This window comes from Platalea leucorodia (assembly GCF_965183815.1).
Source record: "Platalea leucorodia genome assembly, chromosome: 4".
Classification (NCBI taxonomy): Eukaryota; Metazoa; Chordata; class Aves; order Pelecaniformes; family Threskiornithidae; genus Platalea; species Platalea leucorodia.
Window position 1 is genome coordinate 62,645,507 of NC_138826.1, and position 22,466 is coordinate 62,667,972.

A 22,466-nucleotide genomic window follows, 5' to 3' on the forward strand; every position below is an offset into this window, starting at 1 on the left:
TTTACTGAGTATCACAGGGATCCAGTCAGAAAAGCAGGGCATTCACTTTGCAGATGATAGAGAGATTGGCCTTTTGGTTTGGTAGTTAGCTGCTCTAGGTCCAGTTTCCTACATTTGAAGTTCCTGTTCTCTGGGCTGCTAGAGAGCAGGTGGGTGTGTTGTTCAAGTGAATGCGCACGATGAGGAGATACACCAGCACCGCTCCACTTCAGCCCTCTCCCTTCTTTACTCATGGAGCAGTACTAAGTGCCATCTTGGATGAGACTGTACTTTCTCTGTCAGGGGAATTGTAACTGCTTAACTATCTAAACAGCAGCCAAAGAGAGAGGACAGCAATGGGTCTGTTGGCCTGGTAAAGTTTTGCTGGTCACAGCTTCCCCTGCTGAAAACGCTCCCGCTGCAGTACAATGATAAATGAAAGAAGGTATTGACCAAAACTTTCTATCTGTTTCTGAAGCTCTTCCTTCCAAAGCAGAGATTGTAAGTACTGCAGTATTGGAAACTTTATACTAGTGCTGTGAAAAAAAAAAACAAACCAAACATTCTCCTTCCCAGGAGACTTCTGCTTCCTGTCTGTTTGGTGGTTTCTATTATCCCTTTGAAGTGCTGTAGCTGGTAGTTGGTTGCTGTATTTCTTTCCAGGCGATATTCATTAGCTGGGAAAGTGGTTTTTTCCAACACAGTGATGACTCACCTCAAAAGAATAATAATGATTTGCCTATAAAAGAAGTAGGCTTATAAAACTCTGGGTTTGGGAATAAGACTCACTCTTCATTCACAGTAGGAGTCAATGGTAGGATCGAATATCCTACTACTGAGTACACCAGTGTATGTATACTTCTGTCACTGGAGTCCCATATCCCCTGTCTTACAAGTCCTACATAATTATTCTAGGGCATGAAAAAGCCATAATCAGAGAATTTGGAGGAGAGGGTTTTTTTTCAGAATTACAGTATCACAGGGAAAGCAACAATAGAGCAAAGCTAATCTCTCCTTTTAACTCACACAGATTTTCAGAACTGAAAAGCTTTTGCAGAAGACCTCCCTGTGGATTTTCTTCATGGTTTGCTATGGATCCTGGTTCTATGCATACACAGTTTTCTCCTTTCTTTCATATGTGCAGTGTAGGTTTAGTATTTTGTCCCAACTTGCTTTGGTCTTGCACTTTTTTCTTTTTGTTTTTCTTTTTTTTTTTTTTTTTTTTTCATTGGAGATTAAGTTTGGCTAGTGACGTTGCTGACCACTGCCCATTCGGGAAAAGTATTCAGCTGGAAGAGTCTAATTCCCCAAGTGTTGATTGCCACCATGACAACAGCCAGGCCAATCAGATTTACACCCAGGCCAGCTTTCACCTACAAAAGCAAAATGCATCAGAAAATGATCAATGACAACTTGATCAAAAACAGTTAACATGGAAAAAAGAAGGCGGTAGGGTGTATGTATGTATGTATACTGACCTATATACAGTGTCATAAATTATGTATACTGATTTCTAGAGCCAAAAAAAGCACAGTGAGTATTATGTATCAGAGTGTACATTGTGGGACTACTTAGGAGTGATAGTCAGAGGCTGATGGAGCTCATTGGAAAACTGCTCAGTTTATCACTTGAACTTCTCAATCAGATAGTCATAATGGGGTGTTATACTACACATAGCAGGCTGATGACTACATGACTTACTGTGGAGCTATGCGATAAATCTAATTTCTCATGTCCTCCTGTGCTTGTTTTAACAGGTCAATGCCAAGGATTGTGTACTCCTGTTCTTTGATACCTCTTTAGATTGTTACATTCATGAAAAAATAAAGATGAGAATTGTCTGTGTCCTACAGCAGATGTGTAGATGTTCTTAACCTGAGAGTTCAGTCACGTAACAGCAGTGCAGATCAATATGACTTTATATTAGCACCGATATCATCATTGTTATTATTGGCTGCTGGATGTGATCAGGACAAGGCGTTGAGGTTGCATGAAGCATGGGAGGATATACCCAATCTCAAGACTCACCATATCTTTAATCTGGCAGTGGCCATAACTGAAGACAATGGCATTTGGAGGATTACCCACTGGCAGCATCACCGCAAATGAGATACACATGGTGACAGGAATCAGGGTGTACAAAGGGTTGATAAGCAGAGTTTCTGACTGGAAGGAGAGAGAGAGAGAAATTTCACTTAACCAATAAAAGCCACTGCTCATAACTAGGATGAAAGGACCCTCTCTGCTTTACATGAAGAAAAGATTCTGTGAATCTCACCTCCCTGGTTCCTAAACCTAAGCATGGAAGTCTTTTTTGTTTGTTTTTTTAGAGTAGGGTAGTGCTGTAATTTGGAGCTGGTCATGCTCCAGGGATTTCTCTTGAGCCATTTCACACTGGGTGAGAGTGGAGATGATTGCTACTATTAGGCCTTCTTTGCTCTTTCCTCCCACTTTTTCTGTGTCATTCTGTGTTGTGTCTTCTGGACCTTAACACTGACTGCTACTTCGGTCTTCATCCAAGAGAAGTCACAACAGGTTGGCATGAAGAACTTACTTCCTTCAGTTGCTGAAGATACTGAGACCATTATGTAAAGTCCTCCCCAACTTCAAATGTGGACTTCACCTAGCTTGTTGATTGCATCGTCACCTTTTCTTGTACTTAGACTATGCATCTCTCAACACAGGCGCTATGTTTTCACTTTGTCTAAGAGGTATTAAATACATTTCTTGGTGCTAAAATATGCTTTTGGCTGCCTGAGTTTATTATTTTTCCGAAGCCCAAGACTGCAGAACATTAGCTTGGGAACCGAGGCTGGCTTCCATGTGAAGAGAGTGCCAATACCCTGATGTCCTGAAACATTCCAACAAACCTGTCAGGAAACAACAGACTAAAAATGTCATTGTTTTTACTCACCATGCTGCATAAAATAGGCAGAAAGATGGTTATGGTTGCTGGATTACTAACAAACTCTGTTACCAGGGACACCAAAATGCAGGCCAGGAGAGTTACAGCCCAGTAGGGAAGGCTGCTCAGGGAGAGCATTTGGCGTCCAATCCATGTAGAGAGGCCAGAGGTCTGGGGAAAGCACAGAAGCGCAAGAATTACTAAGTGCTTAGGATGTTTGTAAAACAGATTCTTCTCTTTGGGGCAGTTTGCATCAGAGAATCCCACCAGCAAATAAACAAAGTTTAGGTCAATGCTTTCTGCGTTCTCCGTTTGTTCAGTAAACTGGATTTCACCGCAGTGCCTAATAAATGGTTGTCCATAGTAACAAAGTAATACGTTTGGCAGTTAATAACATTAAAAAGGCACCAACTCTTTCTTCAGCGTATGAACTGGAGTATTGCAGATTGGTGATGAAGGATTGCACAGTCTGGGTAGAATTAATTTTGAGATTAAAATACACAAGTTTAGTTGTCTATATGTAGCAGTCTATAGGAGAGCTAGATGTGTATTCATGAATTATACTGAATGTAGATAGAATCAGTAGAGCCTAGAGTATGATTTGTCCAGTCAGCTCTAGGAGCTTGAATCAGTTGCCTAAAGAGGAGCACCCAGTGGCAGCTGAGATGTTCCCTCTCTGTCTGGTTAGCTGCTAGTTGAGAAAGTGTGAGGTCTCCCTCAGATCCTGTGTTATGTCTGCCAGCTTTGCGGGAATATCTAGGTATTCTAAGGCATCTGAAATGGCAGATGCTAACAATTGTCTTGAGCCCTAATCATCTTTTTGTTAGCTAGATAGCTGTCCATTGAGCGCAGGGAGTAGGGACTAGGTTATGTACAAACTTGAAAGTATCCACATTGTAAATCCAAACTGGGGAGCATACAAAGGGATAAAAGTCCAGGTTTATAATTTTTTTAGGAAGGAGGATAAAAATCTAAATAAGTACCTTGCATCCAGCTGCTAAGGCATAACCTCCTCCAACCAACACTACAATCTCCCACGGCATAGTCTTCTGGAAGTCCTTCCAGGTAATGATGGGATCCAGTGTGTTAATGTGTGTTGACTTTTCTCCATCTCCTATATCACAATAAAGCAAGTGTGTGACCAGTATTACATTGGCCTTTTTGCAAAAATCTTCATATTTTTCACACTAGTAGGAATAATGTAATATCCATGAGAGTTATCTTGAGAACTATCTGTGAGAGAGGTGAAGCAGCAGCGTGTAGCCTATTTCTTTGGTTAGCTCATCCTCAGAAAATGCAACGTATAATTCCAAATATCCTGACTTCCCCTTGGCTGCTCTGTTGATGTGAATAGTTATAAACCCCTGTGTGTCATTCTATAGCTTTTTGAGGTACTGTGTGCTCTTATTTTGCATACACGTGTGCAAATTATCTGTAGACTACAAAGATGGAGGTACAATGGGATTATTTTCTCAAAGAAGGGCATTTTCTCTCTACAGTAGGCCATGAAGCTTGATAAAGTGTATTTATGCCCCTAGGTTTTATCTGAGGACATTATTTTTTTAGATGCATGAGTATTTTCTTGACGTAGGAGTTAGTGTCGTTTTTCCTAAATGCTGCATAATATATGTCAGTATAAAAAATAAACATATCTATATACATTTGTAATCTCTACATAGGATTGTATGCAGGCAATTCTATTTTCATACAGAACTGCTGAAAGCCTGGCACAGCAACCCAATCAATATGACTGAGTGCTACCCAAACGTGAACGTGAAATAACAATCATTATTGTTATCAAGAAGACTGTGAGAGAAGCATTGCTCAAAATTGGAACTTTGTCTGACAGTCACTGACCTCTTTTATGTTTATTTTATGACATTATCAATGATTTCTGCTATATAAGTGATGAACAAATTATTTACTAGAGCTTATCTTCAGCCGATTTTGCAAACATCTGCATTAAAGTTCTCTATATGGAACTCCATCTGAACCTTTCCTAAAACTCAGTCTTAAATTTTGATAACTCTGTTAACACAGAGATGGTGGCCCCAGATACAAGATCTGTTTATAGTCTCCTGGACAAGACAATATGAATTAAAGCAACAATAAAAAAAGGGGACTGATGTAGGAAGGGATGGTATCAGAGGAGAAACTGAACCCTGAACCCTGACCTTCCACAATAAAAATATCTTCTTGGAACATTTTACAGAGAACAGAAAAATGTCATTAAAGGCACTGACAAATGTGCCAGATCTCCTTGCTGCATCCTCCTCACCTTTTTCCCTCTTTCCAAAACATGGCTTTTTTGCTGGAATCAGGAAAAGGAGAAAACCAAGAAATACAGAGACAGTGGCATCAGTCCGGTACCCTTTCCTAGGAAAGAAACAGTGAGGTTATCATAAAAACACACTAACAGAAACATTTCCAAACAAGGTACATGGCTCCAAGCAAATTGTTGAAGGTGAAGTTGTATTTCCACATATGAAGCCTTACTAACAGTCCACTAGAAAAATATGTCTGCATATCAAGGATACAAATTGGATTTTTTTCCTGTTTATTAAACTGACTCCTGTAGCCCACTTCAATCACTGCTCAACAGTTTTTAACATTCCAGTGAAAAAAAGAAATCCCTTTTGGTTTACAAATTTATTAACTCAGAGGTACAGAAAAATACTGTGTTTACTAGAAGCATGAAACAATAAACACATTCTGAAGAAAAGCCAAACCCAAGTGATCCTTTAGAATGGACTGCAGATTGATTTTAAATTAAATGTTTAAAACTCATTCTGAAAAATTATTATGAGGAGTGCCAAACACCAGAGATCCTCAGGCACCAATATTAGAAATTGGTTTTCTATTAAAATTAAGATGAAAAATTAAAATAATTTTATGCAGTAAGAACGCAAAGAAGATTTAAGTTCAAATCACTTATTCTTTGATATGCATTGTGTGTTATAGTTACTTTTAATATAATTTGTTTCAACCTTATTTAAAATAAAAGAAAAAATATTTTATTCAGTCACCATTCTGTGTAATATTTAATTGAAATGGACATTTTCTTGATAAAATTTATGTTCAGAAAAATACACTTTTTGTCAATTATTATTTCAAAATGAAAAAAAAAATAATTGAATTATAGTTGCAATCTATTCCCGTGATGGCTTCTCTATGAATGCACTAAAATGTTTTAACTTCAGAATCTGCCCTTCGTATTTTTTTTTACATTTGAAATATGTTCATTTTACTGTCTTTACTTAATTCACTCTGCTTACTGAGAAAGAATACAATTTGCTGCCATGTGAACAGATGTAGTTTAAAAAGCAAATATCCTAAGTTTTGCATAAAGACTTCATTTTTTACCACCTTGTTAAAAGTGGCTGATGATGTTTTAAGACCAAAAATTATTGCAGAAAGTCAGAAGATGCAAGGCCATATTCCTTTGCAGTTATTTAGGGAATTTCACTTACTTCTCAAAAAAAGATGACCATCCTGGTACAAAGCCAGGTTCACGAGTAAACCAAAGCAAGGTCATCAGAATGAAGAAAAATCCAGTCACCATCTCAGGATAGCTAGAAATAAAAAAACAAACAAACAAAAAAAAAAACCCTAGGAATTAAACCCAAGGTCTGGCTGAAAACCCAAGAGCAAATTCCAGAAGAAGAACGTAGAAATTGGTTCCAAAAAAAGCATAAAAAATATATGGAAAATAGAAAGGAAGATTAGTTTGAATTAAAGAATTCTACATTTGGCTCCCAGCTGAGAACCATCTAAACCCAGTAAAAAATAGGCTGAAAATATACAGCTGTATTTGCAATTCAGTCATTCATGGGTAGAAGCCTGAAGGAAAATGTTTATAAATGCTTGTTTTGCATTTGCATTATTATCTGATTAAATGTGTTAATAAGGTAAAGCTCATGTTACTATTCCACTGTAAACACTTTATATTACATTTTTTAAAAGTGTAGAAAGCGTAAGAGCAAATGACAATGTAAATTAGCACAGATATTTTAAAGACATGGAATAAATAAAAGATGACTTGAAGATACTGAGTTTTAATTTAGGATAGATTTAAATTAAAATTATGGTTTCATATTTAGGCATAGTCTGAACAACAGTCTAGATTCAGAGTTGATCGTATTCAGCACATTGATCTGTCAACATTTCAGTTAAACAGCACAAAAATATTTTGGGAGGAATGGGATTGTATGAGGTATCATCCCTTTCAAAAAATGAAAATCGTGCAAAATAATATTTTCAAGAGACATTTCTTGCCACCATGAATAAGGATTATGGGCAAGTGGGACGGCTGGACATCTCATGACGTGAGAGATTGCTGCAAAGCCTTTGCTAACAATGAACTTCTATCCCCCAAAATAACCATGTGCCTGAGTCGGGAAGAGGGATCCTTTAATGATATAGTTCAAAGGTAGAGACAAACCTTGACTCAGATGACCTTTGGACCTTGGTATAAACCTGAATCTTTCCTTTTATTTCCTTTTTCTTTAGAAATAAATAAATGAGTAAATAAATGCACACCTGTAGCAAAGTCTTTGATTTTAGTTCATTTTTGCATTTAGTTCTACTCCTATCCTCGAAAGGAGGAGAAAGAGCTGACAGTTTAATCCACACGAGCCAAAGGCAACATGGAGGGCAATATGAAAGGATGGTCTTGCCTAGAGAGGCAAATTCCTGAGGAAGGCAGGTCTGTTTTACCTAACATTTCCCAGTTTCTTATATTCTTCTTGAATTCTTCTCTCTGACATTTCTTCCCGTTTGGTCTTCTTCTTCTTGCTTACAGAACAGGTCTCTTTAAAACTGAGGTAGATAGCACAGTAAAATTAGACAAGGGCATCAACAGAAAAAAAAAAGTCATAAAAAATAACAGCAATGAGGTAAACTGAAAATTCCAGTTTCCAGAGGCTGTTGGGAGATGCGACTGGGGCCAGGCCTGATGGCAATTGGAAGGGAAATCATTGCCTGCAATCTTTGCGTAGTCTAGTTTCCAGATCTTCTGAAAATCAATCCTAGATATAGCAGGAAGGTACCCAGGCTGCTCAGACTAATACTGACTGGTATCACTAAGCCGTCCTGAGCTGTGACTGGGCTCCCTTCGTGTAGGCTTCCTCAAACAGCTGGCAGTGGTCAGATTTGCTGGTGCCAGAAACCTCCAAAGGCTATGGCTAATTTCTGTCATCACATGGAAAGACTGTGGCAGAGGCCAGCTATCAACAGATTTTTTTAATGGGGGAACTGTATGCTTTCTAGTTGGATCAGGGGTATCCAACACATATATGGGGCCTGGTCTGGCTTTTGAGCCCAGGTTTGACTTGAATATTCAGAATTCACTGTAAGTAAAGGGGAAAAGCTGTGCTGAGGATCCCAATACCTTTCATGACCTGTCTGCTTCTACTAATACTGGCTGATTCTAAACCAGGCACAATCAGTGTAGCACCAAATTGCCTCTGCCACAAAGGCCAAGGCAATCAGCCTAGTGTTTTGTCCTGGTGAAAAATGCCTGTACTTCTGCCAAGAACATACAAGCACAAGCACATTTCATAGCTGAATACATTTAAACCTGCTATACATTTGTATGAAAATTAGGTGAAGTCCTTAGTTTATTCAGATTGCCTTCATACTATAACAAAACCTGGACATTCCTAATTGAAATTGAGATACTTGCAAACTCACTTTAACCTTTTCCTTTTCTTCTTTCCAGTAGCACTACTTTGCTGTGCTTTGAGCCACAGATCTCTGCTATTCTGCTCCAGCTGTACCCTCTGTCACACAGAGGGGTGTGGGGTGGGTTGAGAAACCTCTGCAGCTAAGCCAGTCTAAAATAGGTGCAGCAGGAGGGACTTCAGTGACTGAAGTACCATAGGAACACAATTGTCTGCTTTTGGAGTTCCTGCTATTTAAATATCTCATTTGGTACCCTACTAGAGATCCATGCCATAGTACTGGCCAAAACATGGTCTACAATCTCCCTCTGTGTATCTGGTTATGGCCAGATTCTCAAAGGATGCTTAAGATGCAGGCAGGACTTTCATTTCACTTGTAAATAGGCACCTATGTGACACTTCTTGTTTTTAGCGCACTTAGCACTGCCCTGCACCTATAAGTATTTAGATTTCCTTGCAAACCTTGTTTTTAGACTCCAGTAAAATCCACTAGCAGTAATGCAGCTGCTGAAGAGAAGAGCTATATGGTTTATAATGGCCAGTTATAATGGCTTATAATGGCCAGTTCTATAGTAACAATTCTATAGTTCTATAGTAAGAATTCTACCCTTATCTCTGCTTTGCTGACAGAAATCATTTGGTGAGTCCATTATCCTTCCCCTTTGACCAAGTCTAGAGCCTGAAAAGCAAGTCTGACATTTTGTTCCAACTTTTTGGCCAACAGATCGTTGACTCTGGGCTTCCTAAGAAAAGAACATGAACATTACGGGAATTCAGTAAACATTTATGCACTGGCATTACGCAGCTATTTCAACATGTTATAAGTGTTTCTAGGCTTAGGAGGATGTGAAGGCAGAGTATTGTAGCCAAGCTCCTAACATAATATATTCTTTAATGAACTGCAATGAACAGGAGTCAGAGATTAAGGAGGCTTGGAATCAACCAGCACTTCTCAAAAAGTCAATAATGCTTCAGTCTCTGGTATTGTTTAGAACAACATTAATCAGCACGAGGTCTTGGATGCAATGTGGAATTTCAATTATATTTATTTAAAAAAAAAAGAAAGTAATTGAGGGTCATGTTAGGGCCTGTCTCCTCTCAAGATTGAAAAAAAAAAAAAAAGGACTTATTTTAGCCTTTTAATTTGGAACTACAAGGCTCAGGAGACTGACTGAGAGAAGGACATGGAGCTATTCACCTCTAAATTACCTCTTCAAATCTAGTCAAGGTCAGCAGCAAGCACAAGTCATTATCATTTTATTCATCATCTTAGGTGAAATAAATTAGTGATTTCAGTTCCGCTTACTTTTAAGAGTAAACTAAATCAAATTAAGGCCACTTTAATTCTGAGTAAATGTGTCTGCACCACCACAATTTAATGCAGATTAACTAATCCACTCTAAATGCACATATTTAGTCAATTTTCATTAACTTTGCTAAGTGCCTCTGCAAAGAGAGTACGTGGTACAAATGTACTAGGAGACTGAGCCTTGTTCTTATTTTGGGGTTAAGGGATCTACTGGTATCAAAAGATATTAATCTCTTAGGCTGTGAGTCCTTTCCATTTTAAAGAGAAATATATAGAGAGACTCTTTACCTTTAATTTTAACTTGTCTTACATTAATTTAATTGAGCCGGGGGCAGATCTGAAAAGTGACTTGTTCACTTTCTGTTATTTTTCTATTCTTCTTTTAAGCTGTGCTTTCTGAAAGGGACTTTTAACAAGATTTTTGGTCCACAATGGGATCCTCATGGTCATGAGACTCAAAAAATCAGTTGAATGCATCGTAAGGATTTCCTTCAGCAATACCTAGGCACTTCACTCTCAAGCAGCAATACTGTACACTTCTGTCTATGCAGTGCAACTAAGCAATAAGATTTCTTCTGGTAATGGCTCTAGCAAGAAGAAGGAAGTTGTGCCTTAGTTTTTGTCATTTGCAATGGGAAACATCTTTATAAGACATTCTAGAGGAGCCACAGATGCCCTGCTTTCATAATCCATGCATCTTGAACAACCTGCACTCACTTGCAACCCAAGAACAGCCAATGCATCCAGAACCAAGTCAGGACCAACATGATGAGGGAGATGGGGAAACTGAACAAAAACCAGGTTCCAAAATTCACCACTTCAGCATTTGGGTAGTGGCTGTAAAGGAAAAAAAGAAGGCTGTACAAGAAGTTAGAACACTAAAAGGACAGGCACCTCCAGTATAGATGCACACATATAAATATGTATATATATTTTTCATGGCATGATAGAAAAATTGCGTCAATATGTATTTGCAACAGCTGCATTACATGTGCATAGTGAAACCACTTACCAAAGAACGTCAATCATTGACCATGCCTGACTAAGAGAGGAGCCATATAGCACTTCAGACCTTTAAGACCAGATGGTCTGGGTTGTCTAGCCAGCTTCAAAAACGCTTAGTTACCAGGAGTGAAATTCTGGCCCTGCCTGTGTTTTTTGTTAAAGCTCTTTTTAGTGTCAGGAAACTTAAGAATGATTTCACCCAGAATTTCTTTGTATGTCTTATTGTAGACCACACAAATAATGACTATAGTCTGCTGGGCTCTGACAATGATGTCTGATATGTGCATTTGATGGAACTGTCACACCAGCAAGATCTTTGGAAATTCTATAAAATCCAAATCCTTGGGTTAAGGATGGCTTCTGAAATTAGTTTTCTTCGCTACCACCATTTCAGAGAGAGAAATGAAGGATACCATGGCAGCAGTAGATGATCAGAATCAGGTTTGAGCTTGGACACATATCTGTGCATGAGAAGTACCACCAGTCTTCTGATAGAGGTAACATTCATGTCTTTGAGAGCCCTGGGCATGTATGATAAATGAAATAGCTAATCAGAGAGCTGCTTCCCATCTTCTCTGAAGCAAAGGTGTAAAGCCACATTTCTAAGTTTATTTATTTTAAATAAATGCCAGGGCATGGCACTGCAGTTTGCATGGGAGAGCATGCAGGGAGGGCACGTCTTTGAAGGAAGGGCATTCCACTGGCTGAGTAGGAGACTTGAAGTACACATAACCCAGCAACCGAGCACCATTCTGTGACCATCTGCACAGGTCAAGAGCACTCATCCTACCTGACCCTCAAGGCAGAATGGTGGGCACTCATGTGAGAGCAAAGGCTGCAGCTCCAGCTGGGGGGTCTGCACCATTTACCCCAGCAGTGGCTGATGCCTCCACCCAGACAGAGCTGCTGAAGGGAGAGACTGCAGTGCAGACCTCAGTCTGCAGGAAGTGCCTAGACCTTTCTCCTGGGGCAGGGACAGGTGGCAGACCTGCCTGCAAAAGGTGTGCCCAGGTGGAGGACCTCCTGCAGCAGGTGGCTGAGCTGCAGGAAGTGGGGAGAAGGCTGCATAACATCAGAGAGGCTGAGAAGGAGTTAGACAGCTGTTTCCAAGCATGGTCTGCAGTGGACCATGGGCCAAACAGCCCAGGGCCAAATAGCCAAAAACTCCCCGACCAGCACACACAGGATGGGGGGGAGGGAGGGGGGGTCAACAATGCAGAAGAATGGATGGTTGTAATGGCAAGGACCAACAGGAGGAAGACACTTCCCCCGAAGCCTAAGGAGCCTTTGCAGAATGGCCTCACCACTCTGCAGACTGAAGAGGAAAGACTCGTCACACTAGGAGAGACTCTGGAGCTGAGTAAGGCAGCCCAATCTGCTCCCTGTATAACAACCAGTACAACTAAGAAAAGGCAATGGGTGATAGTAGTAGGCGACTCTCTTCTGAGAGGTACAGAGGCACCCATTTGCCGACCTGATGCACTCTGGAGAGAGGTGTGCTGCTTACCGGGGGCTGGTATCAGGGATGTCACCGAGAGACTGCCAAGCCTCGTACAGTCCACTGACTATTATCCACTGCTGCTGTTTCACGTGGGCACCAGTGATACAGCCAGGAGCAGTCTGAGGCATATCAAGAAGGATTACAGAGCCCTGGGAGTGGTGGTAAAGGACTCTGGAGTGCAGGTAGTTTTTTTCATCAGTCCCCCTGGTCAAAGGGAAGGGGTTTGAAAGGGCCAGTTGAATCTGGTGAATCAACAAATGGTTACAGGACTGGTGCCACAGCCAGGGGTTCAGCTGCTTAGACCATGGGACTCACTTTGAGAAACCTGGTCTGCTAGGGGCTGAAAGGGTCCATCTGTCAGAGAAGGGGAAGAGCCTCTTTGGTCATAGGCTTGCCAAGCTGATGAAGAGGGCTTTAAACTAAAGTTGCCAGGGAGGGGAACTTCAATCCATCCCATTCCTACCAGTTTGGTGCCAGTGCCAGCAATAGATGCCCAGAGCTTGGAGAAGGATCACAGGTCAGCAGTAGAGCACCTGAAGAGCAGCACAAAGGAATTCCAACCACTCCAGTCAGTAAGTCATCTTCATGAGGGGCTCAGCTGAAATGCCTCTACGGAAATGCACATAGCATGGGGAATAAACAAGAGGAGTTATAGATGTGCGCACACCTGCAGGGCTATGATCGCAGAGACGATGCCATCACAGAGACATGGTGGGATGGCTCCTATGACTGGAGTGTTGGAATGGAAGGATACAGGCTCTTTAGGAAGGACAGGCAGGGGAGATGAGGAGAGAGTGTCACCCTCTATGTCAATGACCAGCTGGAGTGTACGGAGCTCTGCCTGGGGATGGATGAGTAGCTGACTGCGAGCTTATGGGTCAGGATTAAAGGGAGGGCAGGGACATGTGACATTATACTGAGGGTCTGCTATAGGCCACCAGACCAGGAAGACCGAGCCAATGAGGCCCTCTACAGACAGGTAGGAGCAGCTTCACATTCACAAGCCCTGGTCCTCATGGGGGACTTCAACCACCCCAATATCCGTTGGAGGAACAACACAGCAGGACATAAGCAATCCGGGAGGTTCCTGGAATGTGTTGATGATAACTTCCTTCTCCAAGTGAGAGAGGAGCCAATGAAAAGAGGTGATATGCTGGACCTTGTTCTCACCAACAAGGAGGGGCTGGTGGGGAATGTGAAGCTCAAGGGCAGCCTTGGCTGTAGTGACCATGAAATGGTGGAGTTCAAGATCCTTAGGGCACTGAGGAGGACGCACAGCAAGCTCACCACCCTGAACTTCAGGAGAGTGGACTTTGGCCTCTTCAGGGATCTGCTTGGTAGAGTACCATGGGATAAAGCCCTGGAGGGAAGAGGGGCCCAAGAAAGCCGGTTAATATTCAATGACCACCTCCTCTAAGCTCAGGAGTGAGGCATCCCAACAAAGAAGTAGTCAGGGAAAAACACCAAGAGGCCTGCATGGATGAATGAGGAGCTCCTGGACAAACTCAAACACAAAAAGGAAGCCTACAGAGGGTGGAAGCAAGGACAGGTAGAATGGGAGGAACACAGAGAAATTGTCTGAGCAGCCAGGGAAAAGGTTAGGAAAGTTAAAGCCCTGATAGAATTAAATCTGGCCAGGGAAATCAAGGGCAACAAGAAAAGATTTAGATTAAAGGAATTAAATTCTTCTCTGCAAGGGTGGTAAGGGTGGAACAGGTTGCCCAGAGAAGTTGAGGATGCCCTGTCCCTGGAAGTGTTCAAGGCCAGGTTGGGTGGGGCTTTGAGCAACCTGATCTAGTGGAAGGTGTCTCTGCCCATGGCAGGGGGGGTGGAACTAGATGATCTTTAAGGTCCCTTCCAACCCAAACCATTCTGTCATTCTATTACTCTATTTTTTCACTAAACATTGAGCATCCCATGTACCACTAGTGATACCTCTAGGTTCACCATAAGAACTCACTTTCTAAGAACCCATAGAACAACTTGAAGCTGATTTTATGACATTTCTTCTTTTGTGAGTATTTCTCTTTGTCTTCTTTGCTATACCTTCATGGCTTTAGTTTTTACTTTTCGAGGGTACCTGCTGCCTTCATGATAACCAGTTTGTAAAATCAAAAGAAGATGCTGAAGAAACTTCAATGTTACCACATACTGAGGAATTTTTATTTTGCATGGGAGAAAGACATGGATATGTATTTAACTTAGTCTCCCCCTTTCAACAATTAACCATTAGTAATAGCATTAGAGTAGAGGAGGAAACAAAATTGCCTTCAGAGAGACTTACAAGGGTTCCTTCAGGTAGTAAATAACCCATGGGGAAAGCCACAGAGATGATAATGACCCAACCACTGTTCTCACACAACCACAATATCACTTACTTGTTGAAGTGCTCTAAGAATATGAGGCTAGTGGAGGTACCTATGATGGTTGTCAGTCCTCCAATGGTTGCCGCGTAGGAGATACTCAGTGAGAGGCATTTACAGACCATGTGGTCATGTCTGGTCTGATACCGGTACTTAGTGCTCAGGCCCAGTTCTGAGGGCTTAGGAGGCAGGACCAGTATCTGAGCCTGTGAGGGGATACATTCACCAAACAAAGCAGTTGATCAGAACAGCAGCCCAAGTTGCTCTAATGCCATGGTGATACTGGTCCAGGAAAAACAACAGGTTTGCGTAAGAGGGGGCAGTATTTTCTCCACAGGGATTAACTGGGATCAGAACTAGAAACCTGTCCAGGGACCTGAAATTGCCTGGTTTGTGGCAGAAATGTAGGACAAACCATAATTGGACTTCTGGCTATGGTTTGGGCCAGCTCCAGTTCTGACTGGAATCTCAGTGGGATACCAAAAGCCTTTGCAGGCTGCAGGGGCGGGATGCCAGCACTGCAGCAGTAGGAATCTGTAATCCTTGAGGCTTATGAGCAGCAACCAGGCAAATGCTTCGTGGACTTTTTGCGCTTATACTGGCTCAGGGCCTCTAATTAGGAATGGAGTGCTAGGGTCTCAGAAATGGCATGAAAAAGGCTGGGCAATGGGAATATGGAAGAAAAAACTGTGGGAAAATATTGCTCCAAAAGAAGCTTTTTTAGCAGTGACAGGAAACTCTCCATGTTGGTAAATCCAGTGCTTATACTGGAAGAAAAGGTACAGTACTTCAAGGCACTTCACATGCAACCCAAAGCTGTAATTCAGGATCAGGAAAAAGGCAGCAAGTGGTTCAGATAGATTCGTTAAATTTATTAATTTGAATTTGGGTAAAATCAGTCATGCTATAGGTTCATCATCACCGTGAGGGCAACCTAGCTAAAATCCCTGCAGGTTAAAAGTGAAGTGAGTATATTTGTTACAAAATAACCACTGAATGTATATGGGAAATGGGTATAAGAGGAAATTAAGTATCAGGAGCAGCACCTTAGCCCTTTCTGGAAACATACACTCAGATTCTTTTGAACTGTGAATGCAAATTCATGTGTTCATTTTAGTCTAATCTTTCCTGGACATCAAGTTATACCATTAAGATATTACGTAATTGTCATCCAAACAGCAAACACTTCTGGGTTCCACTTAAGAGAAGTAAAAATCCTGGAATGGACTGATGTAATAGAGGATTTTGAGGGTGGATATTTGGCAAGACAAAAAGGAAGTGGATACTAAGACCACCTAATGACCTGGCTGAACAGTTAAATGGTCCATGCCTGCTGCTGTTTTAGTTCTGAGTAGGATATCGTGTGTCAGGGATTGTTATTTTTGAGCTGAGCTATTTTCCAAGGAGGCTTTGCAAAAATAAAGTAGGTAGAACAGCTAAATAAGAAGGGAAACTTACAATCACATTACTGAATGTAAAGCTAAAAGAATTGTACTAGACATTGGGGAATGGTCTTCTGAAAATACCTGTGCTGGGGGCACCTAAATGGGAGCAAGAATTAGCAAAGGGCCAAGCCATGACTGCTGTAAGATGATGGAGAGTGATTCCATGTAACACAGTTTACAGGGAACAAATATGAAACAATGGGGAGTAGGTGATGTTCACATCTGTCTTTTCCCTCACCCCCCCTGGTCTAACATCTCCTTACCTGAGGTAGGTGCTGCCCATTGCTCTTAGAATTCATCGTTCCAATAGGGTTGGCTATCATGTGCACACCATTCATACTCTGTAAGGAGGCAAATGCCTTTTGATTAGCCTTTCTTCTGTTCCTAGGGGCACTTAGGTTAGAATTGATGATGCTTTGTAAAGGTCATGGGTAGTGGGCTTTTGGAAAAAAAAAACAAAACAAAAAAACACTAAAATTTCAGCTGTAAATTTTACACTGGAAAAAACAAAACCACCTGATTTTATTTTAAAGTGATGTTAAAAATCAGATTATAATAATTTTAGGTTTTCTCCCTCTGCCATGTAGGAGACTCTAAGAGATCCCTTGCTAGAAACTATGACTTTGTAATATGTGTAGGTTGTTCTAGTAACTGAGGTGTCTCAGCTGCAGAAGCTGGCAATACCTAGACAATAAAAGATCATATCTGAACTTGCTAGAAACCGTATGGAATTGTTAGTTTGCTGAGCGGATATCAGGATCTCCAGCAATAAGTACAACAAACATAACAGAGCTAATGTTCCCCAACTTGACTTGGGCTGACAGGTTAAATACAAAGCAGGACATTCTGCAGTATGCACTCTCTGCCAACAACCACTACTTGTTTGAAATAAAGGAAATAGCAGTTTGTTGTAGAGCTGTGTGGACTCTGCTCTGATGGTTCCTGCATTAGAAGACAGCGTAGCTCAGAAGATACTACCTATGACAATACCTTTGAGTGCATCAACGAGCTGAAGTCAGTAGTGGTAGCACTAAAAACAAAGAAAGGAAAATATACTTTAAAAATGCCTGTTCACCCAGCTCCCTCAAGAGTCACACATCATGGGTAGGAGAGGTAACATCTGCAGGGGAACTAGTGCCTACTGAAATTGTGAAGTATGCCATTTATTAGTACCTCTTAATGTGGTATCTTGGCCAGATACGTAAGAGTTGTCATTATGTGTCACAGGTCTATCTCTAGCTGTGTAGCAATGGGGTTCCACCTCCATGAAAGAAAAAATATGTATTCTAGGTAGTATATACCCCATTCTAGGAATGAACTCCATTCACAGTGGAGTGAATCACTGGGCAATCCAACGCTACCACTGTCCTGTTCTACTCAAGGTCTTCCTCCGCCACCTCTCCAATGGTGTTTCTGAGCACCTACCTGTACCACATTAAAGCCTTCACTAAAATTTGTCCTGTGTGGCATGTGGACCATACAAAAAATCCACTGAACTTTTAGTTTGACATTGAAAACAGATTTAATTCCAGAAGATGTGCTACTTTTCCCATCAAATTTCAAGCTCTTTTTCAAGTAATGCTATTTTAATAAGGGTTCTATTATGAAATATCCCACACACACTCTTCAATAGGGCTTAAAGGGATTAATGGCACAATGCCAGACTGAAAATTTGATTCCATACTGCACAGAAAATATGGCTGGGATAAAAAGAGATAACAACAGAGGGAATATTGGAGAACCCAATAGTCTCCAGACTAATGAGAAATCTATTTAGATCTTGCAAGTTAACTTAAAGTCATCAATATGTGCTGTTTGAATGATAATGTTTGTTTTAAAGTAATTTTTTTAAAGGTAGAACAAGAACTTGTTTCTATTTTATTTTGAACAATTGTGAACAAAATAGAAGGAGCTCAAGAAGGGATTGTGCAATTTATTCTCACACCTTGTAAGAAGATGGTCCTCAAGATTTAGCCTATAACATAGTTTTAGGACAACGACTTTGTATATTCTCCTGAGTATCTTGAAATGCTGCTTAATTTGATAATTTAATAAAGAAATTAGTCCTTTACTTGATTTGCCCTTTTCACCTTACTAGATTTTACCCCAAATAGAGACCTGGTTGAAACTGTTAGTGTTTCAAACTTCTGAAGAACTTTGTCTACAGTAAAAGAAATATTTTACAGGTTTTGGGGGGAGGAGGGGTGGTTTTTTTGGTGTTGTCCCCCCCGCCCCAATCTCATGTGTCTCTTGAATGCTCTTGACAGTTCAGGGTTTGCTTAGGAATCCTCTGTAAGTGTTTTCCTCCGGATATGTCCTGTGGGCACTCCACACTGTGCTTGGATCCTCTCCATCACTGTTCCTTCAGGGGAACAGAAATAAAAATCTGTGGACAGCACTCTCTTATACAGCACGAACACAGACTTCAAAAGAAGATCTTTGAAACCCTAAGAAACATTTGCCTTCTCTCTAAAAGGGCCATAATGCTAAAAAATAAACGATTCCTGGGAAGCTTTAGTGAAATCCAGACCATTACATTAATCCCATTTCTCATATAAGCCTTCCTTGTCAGTCACATCTAAAACATTCACTTGTAAGCTTCCGCTTGCCCTTCCTGGCTCTATTCCTGGATTCATCTTATTGCAACCTGTGTAGGGCTCAAATCTCCAGTCGTGATGTACAGGGTTCATTCTTACTCCTCATTGATGAAGATAAGCTCCAGTGAAGGCTGGCCATGCTTTTCGCTGAGACCTGCAATGAAGGAAGAGAAAGCAGCCCTTGGGGTAAGAACTGAGCAGAGCCCCTAGGCTACACCACTGAACATGGAGAAGCTACTGCAAACGAAAGCTTGTCCTCACCCTCTCAGGTACTCTATGACCCTTATGCAGCATTATATTCTGTCATATTGTCCTGATCACGTGCCTCTGGCAATTAAAAGACTATCATACCTACGTATAATAGGCAAGGTTAGATGACATGATTTTCAGCCTGGAATCTGTGAATTGAAAGAAAAGAGAGATTCTTTTCTTCCCAAATCCTTTCTTTCTGGAAAAGAATGAACAAAACAAACCTTAGAGCTCTTATAAATTTTTTTTTGTGGCACCTGCTCTGACCTGGGCAGCCTAGAAGAGCAGGAGTAGAATGGGCAAGTGTGGGATTGTCACAGAGCACGCTTTGGGCCTCTTCTACATTTCTTTGACTTTCTTCTCAGAGATTTCCTTCCAACCCTGTAAAATCCTATGACCTAAGAATTTATGACACACAAACTCCAATACATGTCCTAATTCAACATAAATAGTTTCTCAACTCCAGTTCTGCCATCACATCTTGAAATTTTTTTTTCATTTGTTGAAAGAAATAACAGAGTACAAAAAGAAAGAGTTCGCACCAGCATCATTGGCGGTACAAGTCAGACAGCTCTGACCTCGACAGAACCTGAATAATGTGTATCAACAAGTCTGGTCACTGATAAACAAATGAGAAAAGAATAGCCAATGTTGGCAAATACCTATTGGCTCGTGTTCTTCAATAATGGTGCTGCCTGCAGTACTGATGACCTCGTGCTCCTCCTCAGCATTCACTAGCTCCTGGAGCACTGCCTCCACGATGGGCATCACCATGGCTGTGGTGGATGTGTTGGAAAGCCACATGGAAAGCACCGTGGTGCAACACATAAAGCAAAGAAGCAACCTGTATTACAACACAGGGAAACTTTCTTGAGGCACTTTCAGAAATATTAAAGGCCTCTTTACCTAACATTTTCATTAGTCAACTGATAACTACGTGGGGTCTTTTTCTTTTTGTGGGTGCCAAAATAGCATGATATATATCACAGATAAAATGCTGCCTTGTGCTGAGAACCATCGTAAGAAAATATATCATTGGAAGCCGTTTGCTGCCCCACATGGAAATCAGCATGTGATGTGAGAAAGTGCTTTTCAGCATATCTAGGATTTAAGCATCCTTTTGTGTTTGATAAACAACAGGCAAAGAAGGAATGGAGAGACTAAAATCAGCGTCAGTAAAAAATAGAAAGCAAAGGGACAAGAAGCCAAGGGGTAAGAGGTGGCAGAGAGAGGATGAGAAAATTTGAAAGCTCTCAAACTCTGAAAGGAAAGGTAGGTAGGAAAAAGAGCCCCAAACCAAGCAAGCTTTTGCCCATGGATGGGAAAGTCAGAGTTGTTATTTGCTCTTTCAAGCTGCTGCTGTCAGCCTCAGACTACCCCAAAGTCAAAGTTTCACTCACATGCCTGGCTTTGCTCCAGCCATCATGACCATACGCAGGGCAATTCGCTTGTGGAGATTCCACTTTTCTACAGAAGCTGCCACACAAATCACGCCCATGAGGAGCAAAGTTGTGTTCTTGAAATATTCAGCAGCCACCTGCATTAAGGGCAAGGGGGAAATAGTCAGTTAAAAAAGCAGTGACTACCCTACACAGAGAGCATGCTGAATGACAAGTATGGTATTGTGGATTTTTTCCCCCTAGAGAAAGAATGACAGGGAGCTGGAGAAAATGAAGAATTCTTAAGTCAAAATGTTCTCTTTAATCTCTTTCATGTTGTGTTTAGAAGTAACAAGTCTCTATACCCACTTGTTAGTAGGTTTCTCAGCTTTGAGGAGATCAAGAGAAATTTTACTTCTTTGAGCAGGATGTTCACTGCCTCCAGTTAATCATACTCAGCTAGGCCCAGACTTAAACAGCCACAGACAAACCTCTGCACTGAAAGCAGTTAATTCACATGCTTCATCTGCTTTTTCATTCTGGAGCTGTCATTGTCTATCTTGTTTGTATTTCTTATGTCTTGTTCAACTGTTGGGCAAAATGTGGCATCCCTAGAACCTACACCTTCAGGAAAAGTCCTTTGGGACATGCTCTATGCATGCAATAAAGAAAGGCTGGGATATTGCTGTGATTATCCACAAATCCTGTGCCAGAACTTTTCGCAATGGAAATCCATCTCCATTTTATCAGGAAAATAGGACAAAGTTTCAAAAAAGAGAACTTTAATTTAAAGGGGATGAGCAAAAATCATTGACTGGCTTAGGAAAAAATTCAGAGACCACATATGGGCCTCCAAAGCAGCATTCTTGAATGTGTGGCTTGCTAAGATATGAGAAGATGTTCTGTGAAGTGACTGCAAAAATAACAAATGAAGCAAACAAAAACATTCTTTCTCTCTCTCGTGTGAAAGCAAACAAAATGGGAGAAAATAAAAGTTATAAACAGATGCTTGGAGTCTAGTTAATTTTTTCATTTCATTCTGATGCAACCATTCCCAAGCTGTTGCTGGAATATTTTTCCAAAATCATAGTTTCTTCAGTTTAAAAGTATTCCTCTAACCAAATGTAGGCACCAGCATTTTAAAACAATTAAAATCAGTAGAAGCAGTATTTTCTCCATTGTCTTCAGTTATACTGACACTCCTCCATAAAAGTGCAAGAATGACACTAACGTTATTTTGTGAAAGCTGCAGCAAGTTAAGTATTTAATTATATTCGTTTAACAAATCCCCATGGTGACCTAAATAGACTTGGCCATCATAGTTGTGTGCCAGAACTTTTAAATATCACTTTTTTGGCTTTCTTCCACTGGTTTCTTTCTCATTAACTTTTTTTATTTTCCTGCTACCTTGTTAAAAAAAAAGGTCCTGAACTGAATGAAAAGAATCCATCAAGCCAGCAGTACAAAGAATCTGTTGTTTTCCTTTATTCCTTTCACAGTCATTTTGGAGAAACAAGTGAATACTAATATTCTTGTTAGTACACGCATACACACATACGACACACTGGCTCGTGTTCTTAAGCCCTTGTGAGTTATTTGTAGCTTAAACTGCTAGGCAAGAGCCCTGGGTTTCTATGGCATTCCAGACCAGCAGACTGGAAATACTGCAGCAGCATCAGAGTTGTTTATTTTAAAATACAAGGTTTTATTTCTGTTCCTAAAGCAAATAATACATTCTCTGTAGTTGTCCCACTGTCATTTAATTTGATATTACATTGAATTTCTGTCAGGCTGCTCTTAAATTTTCCTTCTCCAATATGCTGCAGAATTTTGTAATGAAAATGCGTAACTACCTTACCTTTATGATAGGAAAAAAAAATCGTGAAAATATTTAACTGTGTTGATATAGAAATGATCCTGATTATATTACACAGTTGTTATACCATTGGGAGGAATAAGGCAGGTCATAAAACTCTTGGTTCATGCTTGACCCCATCCATTTATGGGCATGCCCAGTGCCAGATTGTGTTAGAAATTCAACAATTTTATGGTT

The 22,466-nt window shown here is 40.7% G+C and overlaps 1 protein-coding gene across 1 annotated transcript in view; it reads right to left on the minus strand.

Moving 5' to 3' along the window:
• Positions 1–1,214: 1,214 nt before the first annotated feature.
• SLC13A4 (solute carrier family 13 member 4) overlaps positions 1,215–22,466 on the minus strand; it is a gene marked incomplete at both ends in the record, with an annotated part of 28,236 nt that continues 6,984 nt past the window's right edge. The window contains 14 exons of the mRNA XM_082311394.1: positions 1,215–1,352; positions 2,008–2,145; positions 2,894–3,055; positions 3,868–3,998; positions 5,163–5,260; positions 6,355–6,456; positions 7,601–7,702; positions 10,592–10,711; positions 14,759–14,949; positions 16,452–16,529; positions 17,179–17,218; positions 18,885–18,939; positions 19,697–19,878; positions 20,435–20,571. Of these exons, the coding sequence (XP_082167520.1) occupies positions 1,215–1,352; positions 2,008–2,145; positions 2,894–3,055; positions 3,868–3,998; positions 5,163–5,260; positions 6,355–6,456; positions 7,601–7,702; positions 10,592–10,711; positions 14,759–14,949; positions 16,452–16,529; positions 17,179–17,218; positions 18,885–18,939; positions 19,697–19,878; positions 20,435–20,571 (1,674 nt within the window). The remainder of the gene's footprint in view (positions 1,353–2,007; positions 2,146–2,893; positions 3,056–3,867; positions 3,999–5,162; positions 5,261–6,354; positions 6,457–7,600; positions 7,703–10,591; positions 10,712–14,758; positions 14,950–16,451; positions 16,530–17,178; positions 17,219–18,884; positions 18,940–19,696; positions 19,879–20,434; positions 20,572–22,466) is intronic.